Genomic DNA, 24,178 nt, shown 5'->3' on the forward strand with positions numbered 1-24,178 from the left:
GGTCTTTCCTGATGTCTGAAGCCAGCTTAGTTCTCCCAGCTCCCACAAAACTATTTTATGGTAGTAGTATCCCACTTGGGATTACATGTTTCGAATAGGTCTTCGCAGGAAAGGCCTTTTCTCCAAGGAAGAAAACATGTCTGCCCCATTTGCCATCCTCAGGGGCTAGCATAATTAGTAAGTGTTCGGGAAGTAATTAAACACACACACACACAGAGAAAGAAAGCAAAACAAAACAATGCAAAACTGATGAGTTGGATAGTAGGCAAGGCAAGAATAAATCCAGCGTTATAGAACCCAAGAATTATACAATGTTGGGAACCTCTTTAATAATATAAAATTATAAATACAAAATTAGTTATAAAAGTGAAAATGTATTTAAAACAATTAATAGAAATCATGATGAAGTACTGGGTCTTAGGTGATTTAGACTTCTTTCTTCTGTGATGTCTTTAAGGAGTTTATTAGAACTGCTTTCAGAGAAATGCCACTTCATTGTAACCTGGCTTATCTCCCCACCAAGAGCTCTCTACTAATCCTGGAAACCCCAAAACCCACAAGGACCTGAAGCTCACTCTTCATGGTCAGTCTGCCTTTCAGTGTGTCCCCCAGTGTAATGAGTGAGCCCAATTGACCACTAAGTGCTCATATCTCATAGTGGCATTTTTGTCCCTTTCATGGATGCCTTTCTTATTTAAATTGCCCTCAGTTTGCTGGTGAGTAAACATTGATATCATATTATAAACCAAAAATAAGATTCTAAGCATCTCCCCCCTCCTCCATTCTATTGAACAGACAGCCCTTTGGGCCAAGGAGATCCCAGAGAAACCTGAAAAACTGAATTTTGGCCATGACAGGAAGGTGGTCGGACACACCTCATTATACCCTCTCCATTTTGGAGTTTAAGCACAACTGGCCAACATTAACATCAGAAATCATAATGAAACCGCCTTTGCAAAATTATGACTGAGGCAGTGAAAGAGATCTGACTTAACTGACTCCATCTTGCTTCTAACCTCCAAGCTGTCCTTGTTCATTCTTGAGTGTAGGCTGAACTAATTTTGGGAGAAACTTAGTTTATAGTTTAAAACAAAGATGATAACAGCCCTTTCCCAAAGTAGACTTGCTTCTTTCCAGGAAACTAGATTGCCTTTGTAGGACTAATATTAGCCACAAGATTAGGAATCATGGTTTACGAGTCATGCAGCTGGAGGCTACAAGATTCTGACCCTTCCTAAACTGCTCCTAAGATCAATGCTTGAGATATTTTGCAGACCCTGCACCTGATAGCGTCGCCCAGGTGGATAAACTGGCTCATCTGATCTTGTGGCCCCAATGCAGAAACTGACCCAGCACAAGAAGACAGCTTCGACTCCTGTGATTCCATCTCTGAGCTGTGACCAATCAGCACTCCCGGCTCACTGGCTTCCCCTCACCCACCAAGTTGTCCTTGAAAACTCTCCTCCCGAAATGCTCAGGGAGGCTGATTTGAATAATAAAACTCTAGTCTCCCCCACAGCTGGCTCTGCGTGAATTACTCTTTCTCTATTGCAATTCCTCTGTCTTGAAGAATCGCTCTCTCTAGGCAGTGGGCAAGGTGAACCCCTTGGGAGGTTATAGTAAGACTGACAAAACTTCTCTGGTGGCAATAAGATTCCAAATTCCAACATGACTCTGGTATAGCATCACATATTCTCTGAGGGCTGCCTCCTATGAGACTTAACAAGGGCCTTGGCTTCTGCAACCTCCTTGTCTTAGCTCAAACATTTTTCTACTGACTTCCTAGGTTTTTAGACAAAGTTTAACTCTTTCAACTAATGGCCCCGATATCGTGCCTTTTTCTTTTTTTTTTTGAGACGGAGTCTCACTCTGTCACCCAGGCTTGAGTATAGTGGCGCAATCTCGGCTCACTGCAACCTCCGCCTCCTGGGTTCAAGCCATTCTCTTGCCTCAGCCTCCTGAGTAGCTGGGACTACAGGCACGTGCCACCACGCTCGGCTAATTTTTGTATTTTTAGAAGAGACGGGGTTTCACCATATCAAACTGGTCTTGAACTCCTGACCTCATGATCCACCTGCCTCAGCCTCCCAAAGTGCTGGAATTACAGGCATGAGCCACCACGCCCAGCCTATCCTGCGTCTTTAGGCTGAACTAATGTACATCTTCCATGTATGATTTATGTCTTTACTTATAACTCCTATCTCCCTAAAATGTATAAAACTCCCTAAAATGTATAAAACTATAACCCAACTGCCTTGGGGACTCTTTCTCAGAATCTCTTGAGACTGTACCTTGGGCCATAGTCACTCATATTGACTCAGAACAAACCTGTTTAAATATTTTACAGAGTTTAGCTTTTTCATCAACAATATGTTACATTATCATTGGCAAATTTGGGAAACTGGAAATTCTTTTATTCTCACAAATGTTGAGTCTACTGTTAACAAGCTATTCCTAACTTTCACCCTCCCTCTGCACCTGCCTTTTTAAAATAAAGTCTTAATCTAATTTCTCTCACTGCACAGGTGCAAGGTTGCTGCCTGAAATAGATCTAACATGTTTCCCAGTTACACGGAAGGGTTTGGGTTTTCAACATTTCCTACGGATGATTTGTAATTAGGCTGCTGAACTAATGTAATGGCTCCTAAGGAAGTTAAGCTTCCGACATTGCTCAGTCAGTTTGCTGGGAGCTTCTCAGATAGCTGGAAAGAGGCTCCCGGGGGAGAATGTCAGGCAGAGGTCAGGCTCTGTACAGACAACAACCAAACAGGCCAAAGGGATCAGATGAGAACTGGCAATATCCTTATCAAGTCTTCACTCTCAGGTTTGGCAGCCAAGCAAATCTCCCAGCTATGCCAGCCTGTGGTAGTGAGCATGAGTCAAATTTAAAATTATTCAAGCTATTTATAATATCTTGCAATTTTATAACATTTATAGTTTATAAAATACTTTTATATGCAGTCAATGTGCCAGGCAGTACAACATGCTAATATGATCTCCATTTAATAATTGTGTATATTAACACTTAACGTGTTTGAGACAACACTTGCTGAACTAAACACTACAGAATTAGTTCCATTTTACAAAGGATAAAAGTGGGTTCTGAGGTTCTGAGAGGTTAAAAAATCCCTGTAAGTATGCCCAGCTAGTAAGTGATGGGTATGGTTATGTTCTAATGAGTCCAAACTGCTTCTCACATTGAGATCTACTAGTTAGGCATTCAAAATGTATCAAAAAGAAAGAAGGATGGGATGAAAGACAAAGATTTGTAATAGAGCATCTAATGCTTCACCTGTGTATAGTAGGTCTACTTATTGTTTGTTACTCTGATTCAAACATGTAATAATGAGTCCTACATAAGCAAATAGAAAGATAAACTGATAATGTTAAAACTGTAAAGACCAAAGAAAAAGATTTTCAGAAAAAAAAGAGAAATAGCTGAATTTATCAACCAAGTCTTTCATCTTACACAGTAGATGGTGAATATGGAATTCCACTTATGAAACAGGAAGCAGATTTAAGTTCTAATAAAAGGACATTTTACTTGAGGTGGACTAGAAGGTTCTAATAAAGCTCACCTAAAGTTCTCATAAAGGAAATTTTCCTGGAGGTGGAGTAGAAGGTCTTCCATTCATTCCAGCAATTACCTGTCCTGAAACCCCGAGTGTTGGTCTGACAAGTTTGGACAGAGTTGTTCGCTGTAGTATTAAGATGAATGATGTGGAGGGTTAGCACCCAAGACAGGGATCTCCTTGGTATGGTTCCTTCCTCAGGGTCATGACAACTGTCACTTTAGAAGACTCCAGTTCCTGCAGGTAAGTGCTGTATTAAAGGGCAGAAAAGTTGAGATCTTTTGTGAATGGGGTAGAGAGGTAAAGTCAGTTTCAAAGTACAGGAATACGAGGACTCAGTGTGGCCTGACAATGGGACAGTTAGTGCTTGAAAGCTGATATCTGGTTACTGAGACTTTTTATTTGAAATTTTATCATGAAAATCAAAGGCACTCTCTTTTCACACAGACTTGCAGCTCCTAACTGACCTGTACTTCCACAGCGCCCTGGCCCTGCGTTCTTGAGATCTAGGGCCTGTTGAATATTTGCCTTCTCTGATTGCCCCCGCCGGGAGTCCCCAGTTTCTCTTTGTTCTCCTTTCTATGCATCTTCAGTGAATCGGAGCTGGTTTTCAGAGAAGTTACAAAAGACCCATCCCACTGGTAACATGATCCCTTGCCAATTCCTGCCCTTAACAGGACTGGAAACTTTCACTTTTAGCTCTCCTACCTACATGTTTTGTTGCATTCATTTTCTCAAATATATATTTTTAAAAGGTAGAAAAGTTATATTACAAACAGCATGAAAATGTCAGAGGCTGGCAGAGCAAGCTAAATGTGTTCGGGTTGAGGTCCAGTAAGATTGGTGAAGGCAGCGCTTGTGTTGCCCTTGAAGAATGTGTCATCATCTGCTTTTACTGGCCTTATCAGCAGGGCAAAACCAATAAATCATGTGCTGCCAGCACAAGAACCAAGTGCTTTCCTCCAAGCCAGATGATTCCATTGTTGTGCTGGGCCTCTCAGGGAGGTTGTAAACATGGCATTCTCTGCCAGTAAGACACATGCTCCTCCTGTTCCTTGTTTTGTTTTGTTTTGTTTTAAGGAGACATATTGAGGTGAAATTTACATATCATAAAACTCACCTACCTTAAGTGTAACATTCAATGATTTTTTTTCTTCTGGTAAATTTACTGAGTTGTGCAACTATCACCACAAACCAATTTTAGAACATTTCCATGATCTCAAAAAGATCCCTTGTGCCCATTTGTAGTCAACCTTTGGCCCTATGCTCTAGCCCCAGGAAACCTCTAATCTGTTTTCAGTCTCTCGATATTCACTTTGTCTGGATATTCTATATAAATGGAATCATACAATTTGTGATCTTCTGTGTTTGGTGTCTTTCACTTAACCCAATGTGTTTGAGGTTCACCTAACCTAATGTGTTTGAGGTTCATACATGTTGTAGCGTGTTAACAAACAGGATCCCATTGTCTGGATATGCCACACTGTGTTCATCCATTCACCAATTGATGGGCATTTGAATTGTTTCTGATTTTTGGCTATTGTGAATGATGCCTTCCTATTCTTGATGAGCTAAAAATGATGATATGGAAAGAGCTTGGGATTTGGAGTCAGTTCCTAGGGATTTGGAGTCAAGTCCTAGCTCTGACATTTACTGCTTTAGTTAACTATAAGATGTGTTTTCTTAGTTTTCTTATCTATAGAGTGGAGATAATTAACCCCGTCTCTCCCCTATTCCTAGAGTAGCTGTAAGAATCAAGTGGGGTGATGTATGTGAAATTCTTTATGAACTGTAAAACCTAGAATAAATGAGAGACATTATTGAAGTAGTCTTCCCAGATGTATCCAAATGGTCTAGATGGTCCTCAAGATATTTTCTATATTCATAGAACAAATTATGAAGCCTTTGGCTGTAGAAAATATCTATACTTTTCTTCTATGGACTTGGGGTTCTCACCCTTTTTCCTTTATCAAAGTCCATTATTTAAAAAAAATGTTCAGATATCATTCTACCTCTCTTAAATGTACTTATATTTTAAACCTTATTTTTGATTGTCAGATAAGGTTTTCTGTTGAAGAGAGGGTCTTCAGATACTCCAGAATCATTGTAGGAAGTATGCAAATCATTATAGTTGAAGTTCTGATTTAATCAGGGCACCCTCCAACCCACAGACTCAATTTAGTTTCTTGGGTACTTCAGGTGATTATGAAGCGCAGGCCCCCAGTGAGGGGACTGGGTGCAGAGTCGAACCTAGGTTGATGGGTTCCAATGAGTCAAAGGAAAGTCTAAGCAAATGTTGGCAGCCTCCAGTCAAAGGTGATTAAAACTGTTGCTTCACTGAAATGATATTAAACCAATGTGGGTAACCATATATGTAGGGGTATTCAGACACTCAGGAACATAGCAATTGCACAGAACATGCAATTGCTGACCACTGCATGTCATGCCTGGATATTTAACTTCCACAAAACCTAGAAAATAGCTTCCATGGGAAAACAGCGTAGACTTTGCTTCAAACAGAAAGAACTGGCTACTTTTTTTCACACACACTCAATCCAAAGGTAAGTATCACTTTTAGTGCCCTCCACATCTTCTACCTGATCCAACCATATAGGATGCTTCCAAGAAGTTTTACCTTAAATCTCATTGAGAGATTCCAGAATGGAAGATTTCCAGAGCAACAGCAATGGCTGTTCCCAGTTTCCTGGGGTCTGAAGCACAGAATGTGAGTGCCTGTCAAGTGCCTCTGATAGAATCACTGGCTAATCCAGCATTAGAACTCAGGCACTCCCAGTGCCCAGATTCAAATTACTAGACTGTCTCTTTCCCAAAACAGCAAATCCCCCGACATCTCCAGCACTCCCTGAGGTTACACAACACGGGGAACTGAGGTCAAATAAGTCTATTCCTTCTACTCATCTTCTCCCCTGAGAAGCCCTTTCTTCCCTTGACAACAATTGATAATTAAGGCTTTACTAAGGAAAAGAATATGTGGTGGGTTATTGCCTAGAGACAATTCTCCGCAAGTTTTCATTCCGTGAATGTTGTCAAAGTATTTAGAAATGACAGTGAGATGCCATATGCATTCCTAACATTTTCTTTTTGTATTTTCAGGTATAATGACAATCTACAGTCATGTACCATACGACCAAGGTTCTTGACTTTTGCAGCTCTGACATTGGCACTGCCACTATGTAGTAATAATGATGAGAGCTCAGGTTTCATGTGCACTTACTCTATATTGGATATAGTACTTTAGACACTTAGTTCATGCCTTGTCCAAAACCAAGCAGCTAATAATTTGCAGAGCCTGGCTCAAAGTGGCTCATAGTCTGTTTTTATTTTTATATTTTAATGATACTATTTATCTGTTTAAACTTAAGACACTGTAAAGGTAGTTGATATCTTTTGTGGTATCTTTTTGTATTTTTTAAATTGACAACAATTGTATATATTTATGGTATACAACATGATGCTTTGAAGTATGTGTATATTGTAAAATGGCTATATTGAGCAAATTAACATATTCATTACCTCATATACTTTTTTTTTGTCATGAGAACGCAAAATCTACTCTGAGATTCTCAAGTATACAATGCACTATTTTAACTGTTGTCACAATGTTGTACAATACATTTCTTGAACTTATTTCTCCTGAAATTGTGTATCCTTTGACCAACATTTCCTGAATCCCCTCTTCTCCTGCCTCCTGGTGACCACCATTTTACTTTCTGCTTCCATGAGTTTGCTTTTTTTAGATTCTTCATATAAGTGAGATATTTGTCTTTCTGTGTCTGGCTTATTCCACTTAACATGATATCTATTTAAGTACAAAATATGTGTCCTTGCCAACTGCATTACCTACAGTACTGCAATATCATGCCATATTTCAATGCATGTGTGTATGTCTATGTGTGTATTACATATGTATGTGTGATGTACTTGTGTGTATATATGTGTATAATGTGCATGTTGTTTCATAAAAAACTTGAAGCAGCCTACATTTTTTAAAAATAATTTCAACATTTATTTTAGATACGGGGGTGCATGTGAAGGTTTGTTACATGGTTATATTGCATGATGCTGAGGTTTGGGGTCTGGATCCCTTCACTCAAGTAGTGAGCATGGTACCCGTTAAGTAGTTTTTCAACCCCTGTCCCCTTCTGCCTTCCCCCTTCCTCCCCCTTCTCTTCTTCCTCCCCCCTCCTCCCCCTCCTCACCCTCCTTCCCTTTCCCCCTCCTTCCCCTTCCTCACTCTCCCTCTCCCTCCGTCTCCCTCCCTCTCCTCCTCCCTCTCCCTTTCCCCCTCCCTCCTCTCTCTTCCTCCCCACCTTGCTCTATGTAGTAGTCCACAGTATCTATTGTTCCCATCTTTATGTCCATGTGTACTCAATGTTTAGCTTCCGCTTATAGGTGAGAACATGTGGTACTTGGTTTCTGTTCCTGCATTAATTTTTGTAGGATTATGACCTCCTCCAGCTGCATTCATGTTGCTGAAGCAGCTTATAATTTTTATATTCCTAAGTAATTTCTGATTGGAAGGTGACTATATACATAAGAGTATGAAACTTGAAACCAAAATTTGCATAGGAATTTCTGGTCAAAAGGTCAGTGACAAGAGAAAGGCTTACATACGTATGTTCTCTGTGTCATAAGATACTCCATCTTGTTAGAGTTTCCGTGCTGTCTGTCCCAAAGTTTCTGGTTGTTCAAAAGCCTGCATTAAAGGCGGCGTTACCTATGAATATTTGCTGCACATTGATACAATCGTTTTCACATCTTCTGCACTGACACCCTATTACCGGGAAGCATGTTCTGTGGCTAATTAACGTGATTAAATCATATTTTTCAGGAGGCACTTGGTTTCAATGTCCTTCTTAAAATTATCTTTAGCCAGAAATGGAGATCCTATTTAATGATGGCCTATGGAAAGATAAAACATGCTTAATGAGAGTTCAGATCGGCTTTTTTCCACCCGGACTCTCCGTGTGATACAAAACAAAATCCACAGAGACTAAAACAGTCACAGACATCTTGGCAACATGGGGGAAGATGGCATCCAAACTCTGCCATGTTGATTCCACAGTGGTTAGACAGGCTCCACTGTAGAATGTTTGGCTTCTTCTAATGCTGACTGGGTAGGAGCAGCTGTTACCCTTTCCCGGATAAAGTGACATACTCTAGAAGAAACAGAGTCCTAATGAGATGGAAATTAATTCCTTTTTCCATCCAGCCATCTCAAAAACAAATACACTGCTAGAAAAACCCAAAATATGGTGAGCAAAAGATCAAATCTGATTTAGGTACAGCAATTGCTTCTTTTTCATAAGACGCATTTTTCTCCTGCTTCATAAATGCCAAAAAACCCACTTTTAAAACCCATAGCATGTGCAGTTAATTCATATCTTTATATCCAAGTATTTTTGAATATTATCTATACAAATATATATCAAATAAAATGTCAAAGCTTTAGTGAGCAAAAGTTTAATATATGAAGTATCATAAAACGGACTTATAACCTCAATATGATTTTTTATTAGAGTAATATTTTTAGGTAACAATACATTTAACCACATCTAAGAGTACAGCACAAGAATAATAAAATCTTGTATACAAGATGTTACAATTAAAGATAAATACATTACAGTTTAATTTACATATAAAAATGTCCTCTAGGGAATACAAGAAGTTAAAATTATAGCCCTAATTGTACAATTTTTTCATACTTATTTATCTTTCAAAGGTAACTAAAGCTAAATACAACTTGAAAACTTTACAGACCAGTGAGATATTACTGTTGAAAGAATATAGTAACAAGGTAAAAATAAATATAAGAAAAATACACTATTAAAATCTAAGAAAAATAACATTAAATAATTACATTATAAGATTACATAACTCACTCAGAAATTTAAAACTATTATTTCACCATGATGTCACTGATTATTTTTGTCACTTATTCAATGTATTTCAACAAATAATTATCGAACTCCATGCTCTAGGGAATGTGTTTGGCCCTGAGAAAGCACTAGAAAACAAAACAAAGGTAGAACCTGCGCTCATAGAGCTTATAGTCTAGTGGGAAGACAGCAGGGAACACAGGCAGCTGTAATATAGCATGACAAGTTCTGTGCTTAGGCTTCCCATCCTAGAGGAAGCAACATCTCAGCTGAGACCTATAGGGTAAGAGGGATTTGATCAGGTGAAAGGGTGCAGAAAAAGTGGAAAGAGAGTTCCAGATAAGAGAAGGAAATGCAAAGACCCTGAGGTTAAAATAGAGCATGGTCTATTCTACAGCAGTGGTTGCCCATACAAAGGTCCTCAGATATTTGATGGCCCACAGTGAAATTCTCACTCATCAGTGGAGAAATGAGAGCAGTGTGAGGTCTTTTCAAAGTAAAAATCATTCAACTTGAATGACTGAGTTTATAACCATCTTATTTTCTGGCATTAAAATGACCCTTCTTTTATGAAATGATGGTGATAGTAGATGGTATTTCTTAATGACTCTTTTTGAAAAATCAACACAACAAAACCTGTTGGTGTATGACACCTTAAAGTCTGGGGATCACTGTTTAAAAAATAAAATTCTAGAAGGTTCAAGGGAAGGGAGGAAAGGGAGACATCTAGAGATGAGGCTAGAGAAGAAGGCAGGAGTTAGATCATGAAAGTTCAAGTGAGAACGTTGGAATTGAAGAGCAATGGGAATGATCTTAAGCAGAGAAGAGAAAGTCTATTATATTTGTAAAAGGCTATTCTGAGATGCTGTGTGTAGAAAGTCTCTGGGACAGGGCAAGACAGAGGCAGGGGAGCCAGATAAGCAGCACTGTATTATCCAGGGAAAAAGAAGATAATAGACTTAGGGCCAAATGGGGGTGGGGTTGAGGGGTGGTGAGTGGAAGATGACTTCAGGAGACAAACTTAATAGGATTTGGTGATTTGTCTTATTGGGTGAGGAAAATGGGCTTGTCAAGCCTAACGTCCAGGCTTTTTTCTTTGAAAACTGAATTGAGCATTGTGCTAACTATTGAGCTCAAGAAAGAGCTTTTTTTTTTTTTTTTTTTTTTTGAGTTCATCTGGGGACATGTTGAATTTGAGGTGTCTCTGTGTTCAAATGTTCACTAGGTCAATTGTCTACATAGGTCAGGAGAACATGAGAGAAAGAGTTGAGCTTCGGATAGAAATTTTGTAGTCTCTAGCAAAATGATTGAGACCATGGATGTGAATAAAATTTCCCAGAGAACAAAGCAAAGAGGGCTTAGGATATATAACTTAAAGAACAAAGAGAAGAGGGCTTAAGATATACAACTATAAGATTGGCTAGAGATGAGCTAGGCAGAAAGAAGCCAGAGACAGAGTGTCCAGGGAGGTGGGAGGACACCCAAGAGAACAGCTTTTGCAAGAAACAAGGAAAGAGGTATCATTTCAAGCAAGGAACAGGCAACAATGTTGAATGCTGTAGGAATCAATTGGAAGAGGGACTGAAGAATGTTCACTGAATTTAGCAACAAAGAGATTGTCAGGGACCTTGAGAAAAGCAGTGGAGGGGTAGATGCCAGATCACAGTCTGTGAACTTACAGGCAGGAGGAACTCTTTTACACAGCAAGACCTTGAGAGACAGGAGAATCCGGCCAGCAACTGGCAGATGTGGGTTTGAGAAAGTGGTTATCTGTTTTTTAAACATAGAGACTTGATGTGGATATTGTAGGAGCCACTTGATAGGGAGAGTTTGATGACTTGTAGCAAACAAAGATACAAATCTAAGTTCAAAATACTATCTTTAAAAAATGCTAATGTCTTTAAAGACATAAATCATGGTGTTCCCGTAAGAACACATGATATAACTATAAAACTGTCAATGCATTTAGATACACTTTACAATTAAGGATTAAGGATGTAAAATAGTTACAAGAAATTATCTGAGGGAATTACATTTCAAAATATTTTTTAAAATCACATTTTAAAATATTAAGTTATGGCAATTTTAGCTCTTGTCCATAGAGATCATACTCTTTAAATAATATGTATCTTTGAATAGCTGGTGGTAGAGGAAGCTTCTCCATTGAGGCTGGCTGGCAGAGTTTCTGGAGACCCATAAGTCTTCGAATTTTTAACCGACACAAATGCTTCAATGAACAAGGATTCTCTAAAAGGAAAATAAGCAAAAAAAATTTTTTAAATAGTGGCATGACCCCTAAGATATGACTATTTCAGAATAACATGAGTAGTGTATTCTGAAAAACATGTATGCACACTTTAGCAGCTGGTGATTTTAAGTGAAATTCAAATTGTAATTGAACATTCTAGTCTACTCCTCTAGAATATAAGTTCCATGAGGGCAGACATTTAGTCTGTCTCTGTGCCAGGAAGAGAGTCTGGCTCATGGTAGGTGTTCAACTAGAATTTGTGGAATTAATAAATGGACTTAAGAAAGCAAATGCTCACATCTCTTCTCTATTTTTTAGAGCTAAGTATTATAGAGATAGATTTCTTTACTTTCTTTCTCCTACCAATCTGTCTGATAAATAATTATCCATGAAACATAGATGCAGATGATTCCACATATCATGAATAATCCAATCTGAGTTTTGTTTCCAGTGTCTGATACTTAAACCTTGTATATTCTCAAAAAATATACTAACACTATTTAACTATCTGATATTTTCAATTCTTACTTTATCTATATTATAATTGCAAGATTGATATTTTATAGCAGCAATATGAATGAATGAAGGAGCAGCATAGCATTCAGGCTTAGATGTGCGCTCTGGACCTGGTCAGCTTGGATTAAACTCCTAGCTCTGCCCCCTAATATTTGTGTGACCTTGGGCAAATCACTTGATGTCTGTGAGTTTGGTATTCCCATCTGTGAAATAAGGATAACAACAGTACTTATCTCATAGGGTTGTTTGAAGATTAAACAAGTCATGTAAAGTATTATAAAAGTGCTCAGTACATTGTAGCCATTCGATAAATATTAACTGTCATTCAATGCAATAATAAACATGATCACATCTCAATTACATTCGATGATATAAACAATTTATCTTTTAAAATTAAAAACAATATTCTCAAAAGTTATTGATGCAACATTACCAAAATAAGCAGAAAAAAAAATCTAAAAAAAAAGTACGATTTTTTTTTCCTAACAAATACGCTGCCTTACAGCTAGCTGGAGGACTCCTGACATCCAGTGGTTAATCACACTCATAGCAATCAACTGGCTTCGACTCTAGTCACAATAATATATGATGGAAACAATAAAAAAACTTTCTGCCCTTATTCTTACTTGGACAGTCTTTCCAAAGTCATCAGAATTGGTAAGTATTTTGCAAAAAAAAAAAAAAAAGTGAGCAATCAATTTCCATTTAGAAGCAAAATCTGTTCTTTCTATGACAGGAAGTATAATGGTATCGTAGAGTCTGTGTTTTCAAGTAAGACAAACAAGAGTTCAAATCTTCACTTTGTTATTTTCTATGTCTACTACTTTGAGAAATTAATTTATCTAAGCCTCAGCATTTTTCTCCCCTTTGCAATCTCCAAGCTAAAAAAAGAAGGTTTTAAGTTTTTTATTGCAAAATAAAATAAAGTACACATGTATAGTTTCGTAAGTTACATAAGTAATTATTGATTGAACATCTATAATCACCTCCTAGGTCTGTAGGAAATAGGACTTTGCCAGAGACCAAAGAAATTCTTCTACAATCCATCCTTCCTTATTCCTTTCCCCTGCCATAAATAACTACTCTTCTGACTTGTAATCACTTTCTTTAGAGTTTCATCATCTAAGTGCACTATGCCTGCACTATAGTATTGACAATATATTTTTAAAATTTTTGCTATGTCCTTTAAGTCTTTTCTAATCTGCAGGTTATGCTCTCCATCCCCTTCTTGTCCTTTCAACTAATCTTTGAAGAACCCAAATGCTCTGTAGTTTCCCACAGCCTGAACTTTGCTGATTGCATTTTCGTGGTGCAGTTCCATGTCCCACTGTCTCCTCTATTTCTTGCAAATTGGTAACTGGCTCCAGATACTTAAGCAGGCTTGGGTTTGATCTCTTTGGCAAAACTATAGCTAGTTCTGTGTTCATTCTTTGGGGGCTATGTTGATTTTCAATGACTACATCCATTAATTTATTGGGGGCTATATAATGGTGGTATCTAATTATATCTTTTAAAATTATTTAGAATACTTTTATAAAGGAAGGTTTTTGCTCATCTACTCTTTAGTTACTAATGGCACAGTTTATATATATATGTGTGTGTGTATAGATATGTAAAGCAGAATAAATGCTTAAGTCTTTCTTTTTACAAGTTTTTAAGATAATGAGTTGATTTTCTATCATCTTCTGGAGCTGACCAGTTTTTTAAATAAATGTATATTTAATAAATCATTCTATTGTAAAGCTACAAGCACACGTATATTCATTGCAGCACTATTTGCAATAACAAAGACATGGAATCAACCTAAATGCCCATAAAGAAAATTTGGTACATATACACCATAGAATACTATGCAGCTATAAAAAGGAATGAGATCATGTCCTTTGCAGGGACATGGATGGAGCTGGAAACCATTATCCTCAGCAAACTAATGCAGGAACAGAAAACCAAACACTGCATGTTCTCACTTATAAGTGGGAGCTGAATGATGAGAACACACAGACACGTGGAGGGGAACAACACATACTGGGGCCTGTCGAAGGGTGGCTGAGGGAGTTTCTGCATCAGGAAGAATAGCTAATGGATGCTGGACTTAATATCTAGGTAATGGAATGATCTGTGCAGCAAACCACCATGGTACATGTTTACCTGTGTAACAAACCTGCACATTCTGCACATGTACCCTTAAAACTTAAAATACAAGTTGAAGGAAAAAAAAGAAAGAAAAGAAGCCAACAAATTATATATTTAAATAGATTGGTTTTAATTCATTGAAATCATTACCCTTTTTGAAACTTAAATTGTCCCATCTTTGGCCAGTTGGAGCCTCTTCAAGTTAGCCCCTGAATTCTTTTGTCATGAATCGTGTAGTCTTTGCTTTCTTTGCTTTCTGGTATGACCAGATGTTCCAGGTTCATCTTAATCATTTCCTTCCCCAGATGCAATCATCCAATTCTCAAAAACAAAACAACCTCCAGCAAAAACCCTGGTTTCTTTTCGTAGGAAATGGCATTTCCAGGCCAAAATCTGTGTCGTAGGAATGCTCATTGCTACTGGGTTTATCATTATTTCTAAGACTTATCTGTAAACAGACAGATGCACACACACACACACACACACACACACACACACACACACACACACCCCTGACATACACACCCCCACCCCCCACAGCATAGTCCTCATGCACACAGATGCTTTCAAGATACAATAGCTTATGAGTTTATATTGTTACTTCTAATTCAAATTCAGGACTACAGGATTTTTCTTTAATCGCTTCTCTATTACATCTGTATTTTCTTTCTGACACACTGACAATCTTTGGTTTCAAGGATACGAAGAATGGAATTGGAATGTTCCTTAATTACTCATTTGCTGAATATCTCTCTCATCCTCAGCATAACAATATTAATATTATATCACCATCAATATTTTAAGATATTTAAAAATATGTATTTTAATTATTAAATATTATTTAATCTACTTACTAATATTCAAAAATGAATAATTGTGCTGTATCTGTCTTATCAGCGCATATAACCATTACGTGTTGCATCTTCTCCCTTTTAACTCTCACTTAGTCTTGGCATTCTGTTTAGTGTTAGTCCTGTTTAATACTAGTTCTCATGCTGATATCTCACTAATCATTTTGGGTTGTCTAAAGGCCATTTCTTAGTGGATCATTCTGACATCAGTAAGAGGAACAATATTTCCTGAGTTCTTGCATACTGACAACAGTTTGCCTACATTGATCATTGGAAGTCAATTTTGCTGTGTAAGCATCCTTGGCTCACATTTTCCTTCCATGAAGAGTCTTAAATATGTGACTCCATTTTCTTTTGGCATAAAGTATTGTTGATGAAAAGTTTAATAATAATCTATATTTTCCCTTATAAGTCACTTGTTCTTTTTGCCTATGTGCCCAAAGGATATAGCATTTTGTATATTATAGTTTCAAATCTTTCTTTTTTATTACAAGTTTTTCTTGAAACTTAGTTTTTGTATTTGTTATGTTCTCTTGATTTGGTTTTCCTTTTCAAGGAATCTTATCCATGTATTGACTATTCATTGTCGTCAATGTTTTTAACTGTCTTTCAAATCATTTTATCTAAGCTACAAGGATGCAAAAGCATAAGAATGATACAATGGATTTTGAGGACTCAGGGGGAAGGTTGGGCCAGGGATAAAAGAGTATACATTGGGTACAGCGTACACTGCTTAGGTGATTAGGTGCACCAAAATCTCAGAAACCACCGCTAAACAACTTATCCATATAACCAAACACCACCTGTTTCCCCAAAACCTATTGAAATAGACAAATATATATATATATATATAAAAATCCTTTTATCTATTTCTTCATTTATATTTGATTTAAACTTTTTCTTTCATATCCTCTTATAACTCTCAATGTATTGTCGACTGTGTTGCTAGTTCTTGTTTTCATTCTAGTTCAGTCTTCACATTTGAAATTAATTTTTTCTAATTTTTATTCCTAATTCTTTCCTCAGTTGTTACCTGATTTCTGAATTTTTCAAATTTTGACTCATGTTGTTCATTCATATCTGATATTATTTTCCTCATGCTTTTTAGCTCATTTTGAAATAGCAGGTTTGAATTTTGATTGTTCGGAGAGTGTGTTTTTTTAGTTACGTATTCATTGCCCGTGGGGATATCATTCTGTTCTTTCTATTTTTTCTTACTATTATAGGATTTGATTGTGATATTTTCTGTTCATTTTTATTTGCATTTAGTTTTCTTGAATTTTTAGAAGGATGCTTGGTAGCAGATAGCTCTTCTAACTTTACAGAGCTTCTTACTCTTATTTTCTTGCAATGACCCAAAATATGGTGGTTAGATCTCTGCGGTTTCCTGGCTCTGTCTGCCACCCCCACTTTTTTGTGGGTCCTTTCTTGTTTCTGTCCTGCTTGATTTTTTATTTTACTCTCAATGAGGCCTAAGTCCAGGAAGGGAACTTAGAGAAGTGGTTTTCAAGAATGCATAGAGTCTAGACTATTTTGTAATTTCCCTTAGCCTTAGCTTTTTATTTGTAAAAAATAAGCATGATAATACTTAACTCTACAATATTTCATAGCACACTGTACATATACATTTCAGATACCTCACATAAACTTACCATGTAATAAAAACATAAAAATGCTACTTTAGTTTTAAAACTAACTAAATTTATTAAGTAATTTAAATATTCTAGACACTAAGCACCTTATATGCATTATTTCTTTAGATTCCCACAACCACGTATGAGGTTAAGACTATCCTACATCTACTTTGCAATGGGAAAACCTAGGCATAAGAATAAGTAACTTGCTCAAAGTCACACAACTAGAATGTCTATCTTGGTCTTTTTATAGGAAATAAAAAATCTTCTTCCACTTAGAGAAGCAAAAATGGTAACAATAAATTGTTGCTTTTTTTCATGAAAACATCAGTCCTGAATTACATATGCATTTTATAATCTAGCAATCCTACTCCGAGGCAAGGCCAGAATTCCATTTCATTCTAGGTCTATCTGACCCCAGAGCTCAATTTCTGGGCTAACAACACTATATTACTCTTCAGATTCTCCAAGTTTCCTGTTTTAGTTGCCGCAAAATCTCTTCTATTATAGAACTAATTCCAAGAGAAGGCTGATTCAGGTATATTAAAGATGCCAAATTATTTAAATGTCATATAAAATTCTATAATGCTTCTTTAGGCTTCATGAAATTGATGTCCAACTAGTTTTTGAAAGTTTATTTTCCCAAACTCATATTTTGAAAGTGAAAGCATCTCAAATCTATGATATTTTTCTGGGTTTTATTTGTATTTGGATTATTTTAAAATGTGCTTTCACTGAAACTTGTATAATTCATTTTCATGATAAACTTTCATCTAGAAAAGACAAAATGGCCTGTCTATAAATACTAACCTATGATGATAGGACTTTGTCAATAAAGACCTCAGAGAAAGCATGTCAAAAAGAATAATTCTAATCCCTTCCATTAATTCATTTACTCCATATTTACTGAAATGTACTACTTATTAGGCACTATGCTAAGCCTTGCGGATATAACAAGAAATAAAGTAGATCTCTAGCCACGTGGAGCTTGCAGTCTACATATTGTATGATATTATAGAAGTTAATTTTAAAAATAAATTGCAATCAGTACGTTAATATAGTTGTAGTATTACTCATTACACAATTACAAAGCCGGAAAATAAAAAGAAAAATGAAAATATGTATCTTACAACAGAGGAGGTGTTAAGGATGATTTTAAAACCCAGATAATTCTGGAAATACAGTAGAGTAGCACAGAAAAAGTATCAAAGAAGACATTAAGAAATTTCCCCCATATGTGTTCTTAATTTAAAAATTGTAGGTGAAACTTTTGGTTTTTACCTAGTATTTGGCGGATTTCTGGCCATTCTCTCTGTACTTCTAGTGCAGACTTCAGTTTAGCACACAGAGGAACATAATCCATGTAATCTATTAGTATGCGAGTAACTCTGCCTACCAAGTGCTTCATCCAAGGAACTGTAATAAACTCACAGAACTGAGAGAATTGATAAAATTTAATTTAGTAATATTTTTTAATATACCATATACATAAACACTCAATTGTGTTATGGAAAAATTACTCTTTGTCTTATTACAGAAAATAAAAGATCCCTCCTTGTAATGAACAAAAATTAAAAATAAATTGTTTGCTTCTCTCTGTGAAACCATCAGCCCTGAAGACTCGCCTGGCTTTGATGTGACTGTGGTCAGCAAAGCATGGAGGAGTTACGCTTCTTTCCATCTGGCCCCAATATTCCACCAAACAGGCAGAAGTGACTAATTGCCTACATTTTCACATTCTTCTACATTCAGTTTTCAAGTCAAGAAAAAACAAACAGCATCTTTTTTTTTTTTTTTTTTTGGCGGGGGGCTAGATTTATGCTTATATCCCCATATCATTGCAAACAAAAGTTGAAGAAAAACTAAAATAGAAAAATTAGAGTTTATTTTTCTTGTCTTGTAACATCCCTAATTGAATGAATGGGTCTTAAATTAGGATGATGACCCAATATAAAGCAGAAAAGGCGTAACTCACCGGGTTATCTTTTATTACACAAGATGTCCATCCTGGCAGCACCTCTTCCTCTATCTCTGACCACACAAATGAATTTCCAAAGATGTCACCATGCATGCAGTCAAAGCACATCTCCACTTGATAGCCATTATTCAGCAATAGCCTCAGCATTACCTCGTCGTTTAAGGCATACTGAATGACACTGGGGAAACGAGTGTCATTCACATGCATAAAATAACAATTGACATTGGCGCCATGGGAGAGAAGCAGCCGGACAATTTCATAATTATTGGCCCTCACTGCCACAAGTAGACAGTTGAGGGGATCTAAGTTTGGGTCTGCACCTGCAGCCAGAAGGACTTCTGTGCAACGAACATCATTATTAGAAACGGCAAAATACAGCGCAGTCTTCCTCTCATCGTCATAGCTCTGGGAAATGTGGTCAGCAAGTAGAGTGTTGACATCAAAACCATTTTCAATGAGCAGCTCTAGACACTGTGCACTTTGTCCATCTGCTGCTGAGTGAATTGGTGTTAGCCCACTTTTCCGAATTGCATTTTTAGATGTTGCTGGGATAAGATATTTCAGTGCACTAAAAGAAAAAAAGTCAAATATCTACGTGCCATAAAGAAAATCAAGAAATTAAATAAACTACCATTCTCACTAGATAAGTGAATGCAAATTGTATAGTTTCCCTTATTTTCTCTAGATAACTTTGTAGTAAAACATTTAACCTTTGTCTGTGAGGTACAACTATTTAGTTTAGTGTACTGTAGCTCAGTTTTGATTTAGCTTTCTGTTCTCAATATTCCTAGGAAACTGCATCTTATACGTTTTGTCCTAGAATTGTGGTTCCTCGGGAACCCTCCCCATCTTCCAGTTCTCCTCTGAATAATATAATATTTACAGACAACCAATACTATTTTTAAAAATGTAGGAGAAAAGTAAGCCTTTCTAATGCCATAGAGGACTGTTTCGTAATCTTGACCATTAGGATCATGGGGTCATAGGAAGTGACCCTGGATGTCATTTGGTCCAACTGCTTCATTTAACAGAAGAACAATCTGAAGTCTGAAGAGGCAAAATGATTGTCCAAGGTCACACAGTTAGATGTAGAGCAGGACAAGAATTTGGGCCTTTTCGAATTCTTATGAATTATTTCTCTTTGACTGATTCCTACGCAATCTATTTTTAAATATTGACCATGTACATTCTGTCTGCTTCCATATAATTTGCAATTGAATTATTAGCCAAAAGAAGAGTCTTTAATATTCCATCAACCTGGCATCAGTCCAATTGAGATAACCAACCACAGTTTATATTTCTAAGTACATGTGATATAGTTGTGAGTTTCACACTTGACTAACCAGCTAGACATGTATGAGAGCCACATGGCAAGGATAACCTGATCTCTTGTGCCTACTTTATGAATTTATGAACACTGGGATTAAATCCAAGTAAACTCTAACAACATGTCACTTAGCATCAATTATGCATCACTGGCCACTTAGCCAAAGGCCCACTGAAAACTATAAAGCCCAATTACTTCAAAGTTTTTGATCTTATGAAATATATTTAATTGCCTAAAACCATCTTCTCATGGTGGGTAGTTTAATATAGTGATCTAGATTTCTACCAATGTGTTAATTTTGTACATTTTGTGATTTAAGAATCTATTCAACCATTTGTATGGAATGAAGAATTCTAAACTTATAACGAAACTTTTCTGTTCAAGAATATATTTGACATTATACTATAATATCTTGGATATGTTAGGAAATAATTGGAATAACACTGATAGTATCGTTACAAATTTTAATCCTTTGTCAAGGGCAAAATTTTTAGAAACTCTGTAGCCTTTTGTTAAATACGTTTGTAAACACAAAGGCACTCTTGAGTGGCTTGTGGAGAATTCTCACTTATGGCTTAACTCCTTCTAAAAGAAAATTTCTTTTCATTATAAAAGTACTATAAATTCACTTTTTGGAAGTACAAGAATATCAAAAGGAGGAAAATTAAATGAGCTCTAGATATCTAAATATGGAGCATCAAAACCTGAAGATTATGCCTATTTCTCCTCAGATTTTGAAAGGTATTACATATAGACTTGTGATTATACTGTATATACAAATTTGCATTTTTAACTCAAATAATTATCCTATAATTTATCACTCACAGATAATGCCCCTCATAGGCAGCTCGGTGTATAGGAAGATGCCCTGCTCGATTAGGTACATTTCCGCTTCCTCCATATTCCAGCAGGAGGGAAATGCAGTCGGGATTGCCACCTCCTGCTGCCTCAAACATCACCGACGCCCCATCATCCGCCAAAGCAAGCACATCACCACCTGGCCGTATAAAACATGTGGCATGATGATAACTGTATGGTATTGTTTAAACAATCCCCTTAAAAACAACCTGTTGTGGGACTCGGTGCAGTGGCTCACGTCTGTAATCCCAGCACTTTGGGAAGCTGAGGTGGGCGGATCATGAGGTCAGGAGTTCGAGGTCAGCCTGGCCAACATGGTGAAACTCTGTCTCTACTAAAAATACAAAAATTAGCTGGGCATGGTGGCACACGCCTGTAGTCCCAGCTACCCAGAAGACTGAAGCAGGAGAATCACTTGAACTGGGAGGTGGAGGTTGTGATGAGCCGAGATCACGCCACTGCACTCCAGACTGGGCAACAGAGTGAGACTCCATCTCAAAAACAAACAAACAAACACCCTCCACAAAGCCTGTTGTGTTCATTTCTGGTTAGGACTTAAAAAGTACAGAATTAAGGGCTTCTATGTTTTCTATATTTTTAATAAAACAGTCATGAATGCCTCATGCTTTGTTTTATTAGAAAATCTTTGGGCCAAAAATCATGGGAGAAATGAAGTCAATTTTCTTGATAGGCAAATTCTTCCGAAAAAGGCTCATTAGACTTTTTAATTTAAAGACAAGAATTTTTTGGTTTTTTTGTTTTGTTTTGTTTTGTTTTTTGAGACGGAGTCTCACTCTGTCAACCAGGTTGGAGTGTAGTCGTATGATCTCAGCTCACTGCAGCCTCCACCTCCTGGGTTTAAGCAGTTCTTCTGCCTCAGCCTCCTGAGTAGCTGGGATTACAGGCGTGTACCACCACAGGGTTTTGCCATGTTGGTCAGGCTGGTCTCCAACTCTAGGCAACAAGTAATCTACCCACCTTGGACTTCCAAAATGCTGGGATTACCGGCATGAGCCATGGCGCCCGGCCCCCTCTAGTTTAACTTAACAAATACTTACAGTTAATAAAGTGTTAACAAATACTTTATTGCCCTCTTATGTGCAATCAGTGTGTGTGACCCCAAGAAGAATAAGTGTGACTACTCTAAGGAGCTTAGAGGGGAAATGAAACAAAATATCAGACAGCACAAACTGTATGATATTCCAGTGACACTGACATTAAGACAAGGAGACATGATGTAGGGGACAGGGGCTCTGCTGCTTATGGTGAGAGCTGGGGGCCAGTCGTTTACTTCCGTGCACCTCCATCTCCACATCTGTGAATGATTAATGCAGCTTACTTCACAGGGCTTATTTGATACTTAAATGTGCTTGTATTGGGAGACCTCAAAAATGTTAGTCTTTTTCCCATAGGGAATCACTGGGGATCATGTGGTGCTAGTGTTCATTTGTGGATGAGGACGCTGAGAACCAGATATTGAAGGAACAACGCTAGGGACTCACAGTGAGTAGTGGCTCAACCAGTTTAGGAGTTAGGTCTCCTTAACTCATGGTTCTGTAGTTGTATAAAGCACCTGGAGAGTTTAAAGGAGGGCAATGTCACAATCTGTTGGGAAGAATTAGGAAAGGATTTAGGGAGGAGGTGTCTCAAGAGATTGACTTTGAATTATGCTGAAGAGATGAAGGCAAGGACTTGACCCAAACCCAGAGAGAAGGAATGTAAGGTATGTTTGGGAATATTGCTAGTGTATTTTGACTGGAGTGTAGGATACAAGATGGGAGCAGTGAGGGATAAACGTGGTAAAACAATTTGAGATGATGCAGTAGGGATTATTTTTTGGATAGTTGACACTATTGTAGCTGTCCTTTAGGGAGGGAAGACAAGTTGCAGTATGTACTGTGATTCTCTGATGGGAGACTAGAAACCCAGAAAATGGTTAGAAAGTATTTGCACTGGTCCAGGGAGGATTGAGGGACCTGATCAGGATGGCAGATGGATTGCAATGAGAGGACAAGAGAAACGCTACAAGAGTTTGCAACTGATTGGATTTAGGAAAGCAGGTGATGGAGGAATTAGAGATAAACCCAACCTTTTGATCCTGTCAAGAGCAATTATTACATCAGAAAAGTGGAAAAACAGGAGGAATTCAGTTTAGGAGAAGATGAACATGAGGCCCTGATGAGCCATCTATGTGCAGATTGAACTGTCTTTCTCGAGAGCAATCAGGACTGGGCTGGTAAATGTGCAGGTCACAATGCATAGGGCTTAGCTGAGTTGTAGAATAAGGGTCTATCGAGGGACCAGGTGAGAAAATCTGATGTCAAGTTCCGTTTAGCAGAGGAAAAGGAGCTCCCCTAGTTACATTCAGGGGAGGAAGAGTGAAGAGAAAAGGAGAGTTCGAGAGGCAGGACAAAAGTCAGGAAAGTGTAACTCCTTTTCACATACCTTTGTGGATTAGATGTTCTAACACATCACAGTGACCATATTCGGCAGCAACGCCTAATGGTGTGACTCCAAATCCATCTCTCAGGTGGACATTGCCTCCGTGTTTTAGCAGCAGAGATATGATATCTTTTCGGCCTTGCTTGGCTGCTTCATGCATTGCTGACCATCGCTTGACACAGGGCTGGTCCAGACTAGTATTGTGTTTGATCAGAGTTGATACCATGTCATAGGAGCCCTTTTTGACAGCTTGAAAATGATTGTTAAAAACAACAGTAAGTCTATTAACACAAATACTTTAGGTGGTATTAAACTAATTACTGAATTTAATATTGAAATAGATACTAGCTAATAACTTTTCTTCTGCAAGGAAAATAATGTATTTCTCATATCCCTTCTATTTCTCATACCCAAGTTTATATTTGTGAAATATAAGTTTACAAAATGACACTACCTTTCCTTTAAGACCTGGAAGAGGGGTAAGAGTTTCACAGAAAATAACGTATATCACTAGGATAGGATGCCGTGTGCCCTCTTTCTAAACTTTAATTTCTTCACCAACAGAATGGAAATAACATTTGTTGTTGGGTTATACAAATTAAATAATGTATGTAAAATTCTTAGTGTAGTACCTAGTATATAACAGGAGCTCAGTAACTGACTATTATTATTATTCGATCGCTCCTAGGATCCGGGAACCTCATATGTAAATAATGTTC

General features: G+C 37.4%; 1 protein-coding gene and 1 long non-coding RNA gene across 10 annotated transcripts in view; both read right to left on the minus strand.

Moving 5' to 3' along the window:
• Window positions 1–3,424: 3,424 nt before the first annotated feature.
• LOC139362746 (uncharacterized) lies at window positions 3,425–4,431 on the minus strand. The gene is made up of 2 exons (XR_011622002.1): window positions 4,040–4,431; window positions 3,425–3,822 (listed from the first exon to the last, which is right to left on the minus strand). It is a non-coding gene; the product is annotated as an uncharacterized lncRNA (long non-coding RNA).
• Window positions 4,432–10,641: 6,210 nt separating this feature from the next.
• LOC105475051 (ankyrin repeat and SOCS box containing 15) overlaps window positions 10,642–24,178 on the minus strand; it is a 76,888-nt gene continuing 63,351 nt past the window's right edge. For 8 of the 9 annotated variants that reach the window (XM_011729995.3, XM_011730006.3, XM_011730020.3 and 5 more), the window contains 5 exons: window positions 23,463–23,708; window positions 20,985–21,156; window positions 18,830–19,400; window positions 18,136–18,289; window positions 10,642–11,719 (listed from right to left, as the gene is read on the minus strand). In XM_011729995.3, the coding sequence (XP_011728297.1) occupies window positions 11,547–11,719; window positions 18,136–18,289; window positions 18,830–19,400; window positions 20,985–21,156; window positions 23,463–23,708 (1,316 nt within the window). In that variant the 3' untranslated portion in view covers window positions 10,642–11,546. The remainder of the gene's footprint in view (window positions 11,720–18,135; window positions 18,290–18,829; window positions 19,401–20,984; window positions 21,157–23,462; window positions 23,709–24,178) is intronic. The other variant, XM_011730054.3, reaches the window with a different exon arrangement.

This window comes from Macaca nemestrina, chromosome 4, assembly GCF_043159975.1.
Source record: "Macaca nemestrina isolate mMacNem1 chromosome 4, mMacNem.hap1, whole genome shotgun sequence".
NCBI classification, from domain to species: Eukaryota; Metazoa; Chordata; class Mammalia; order Primates; family Cercopithecidae; genus Macaca; species Macaca nemestrina.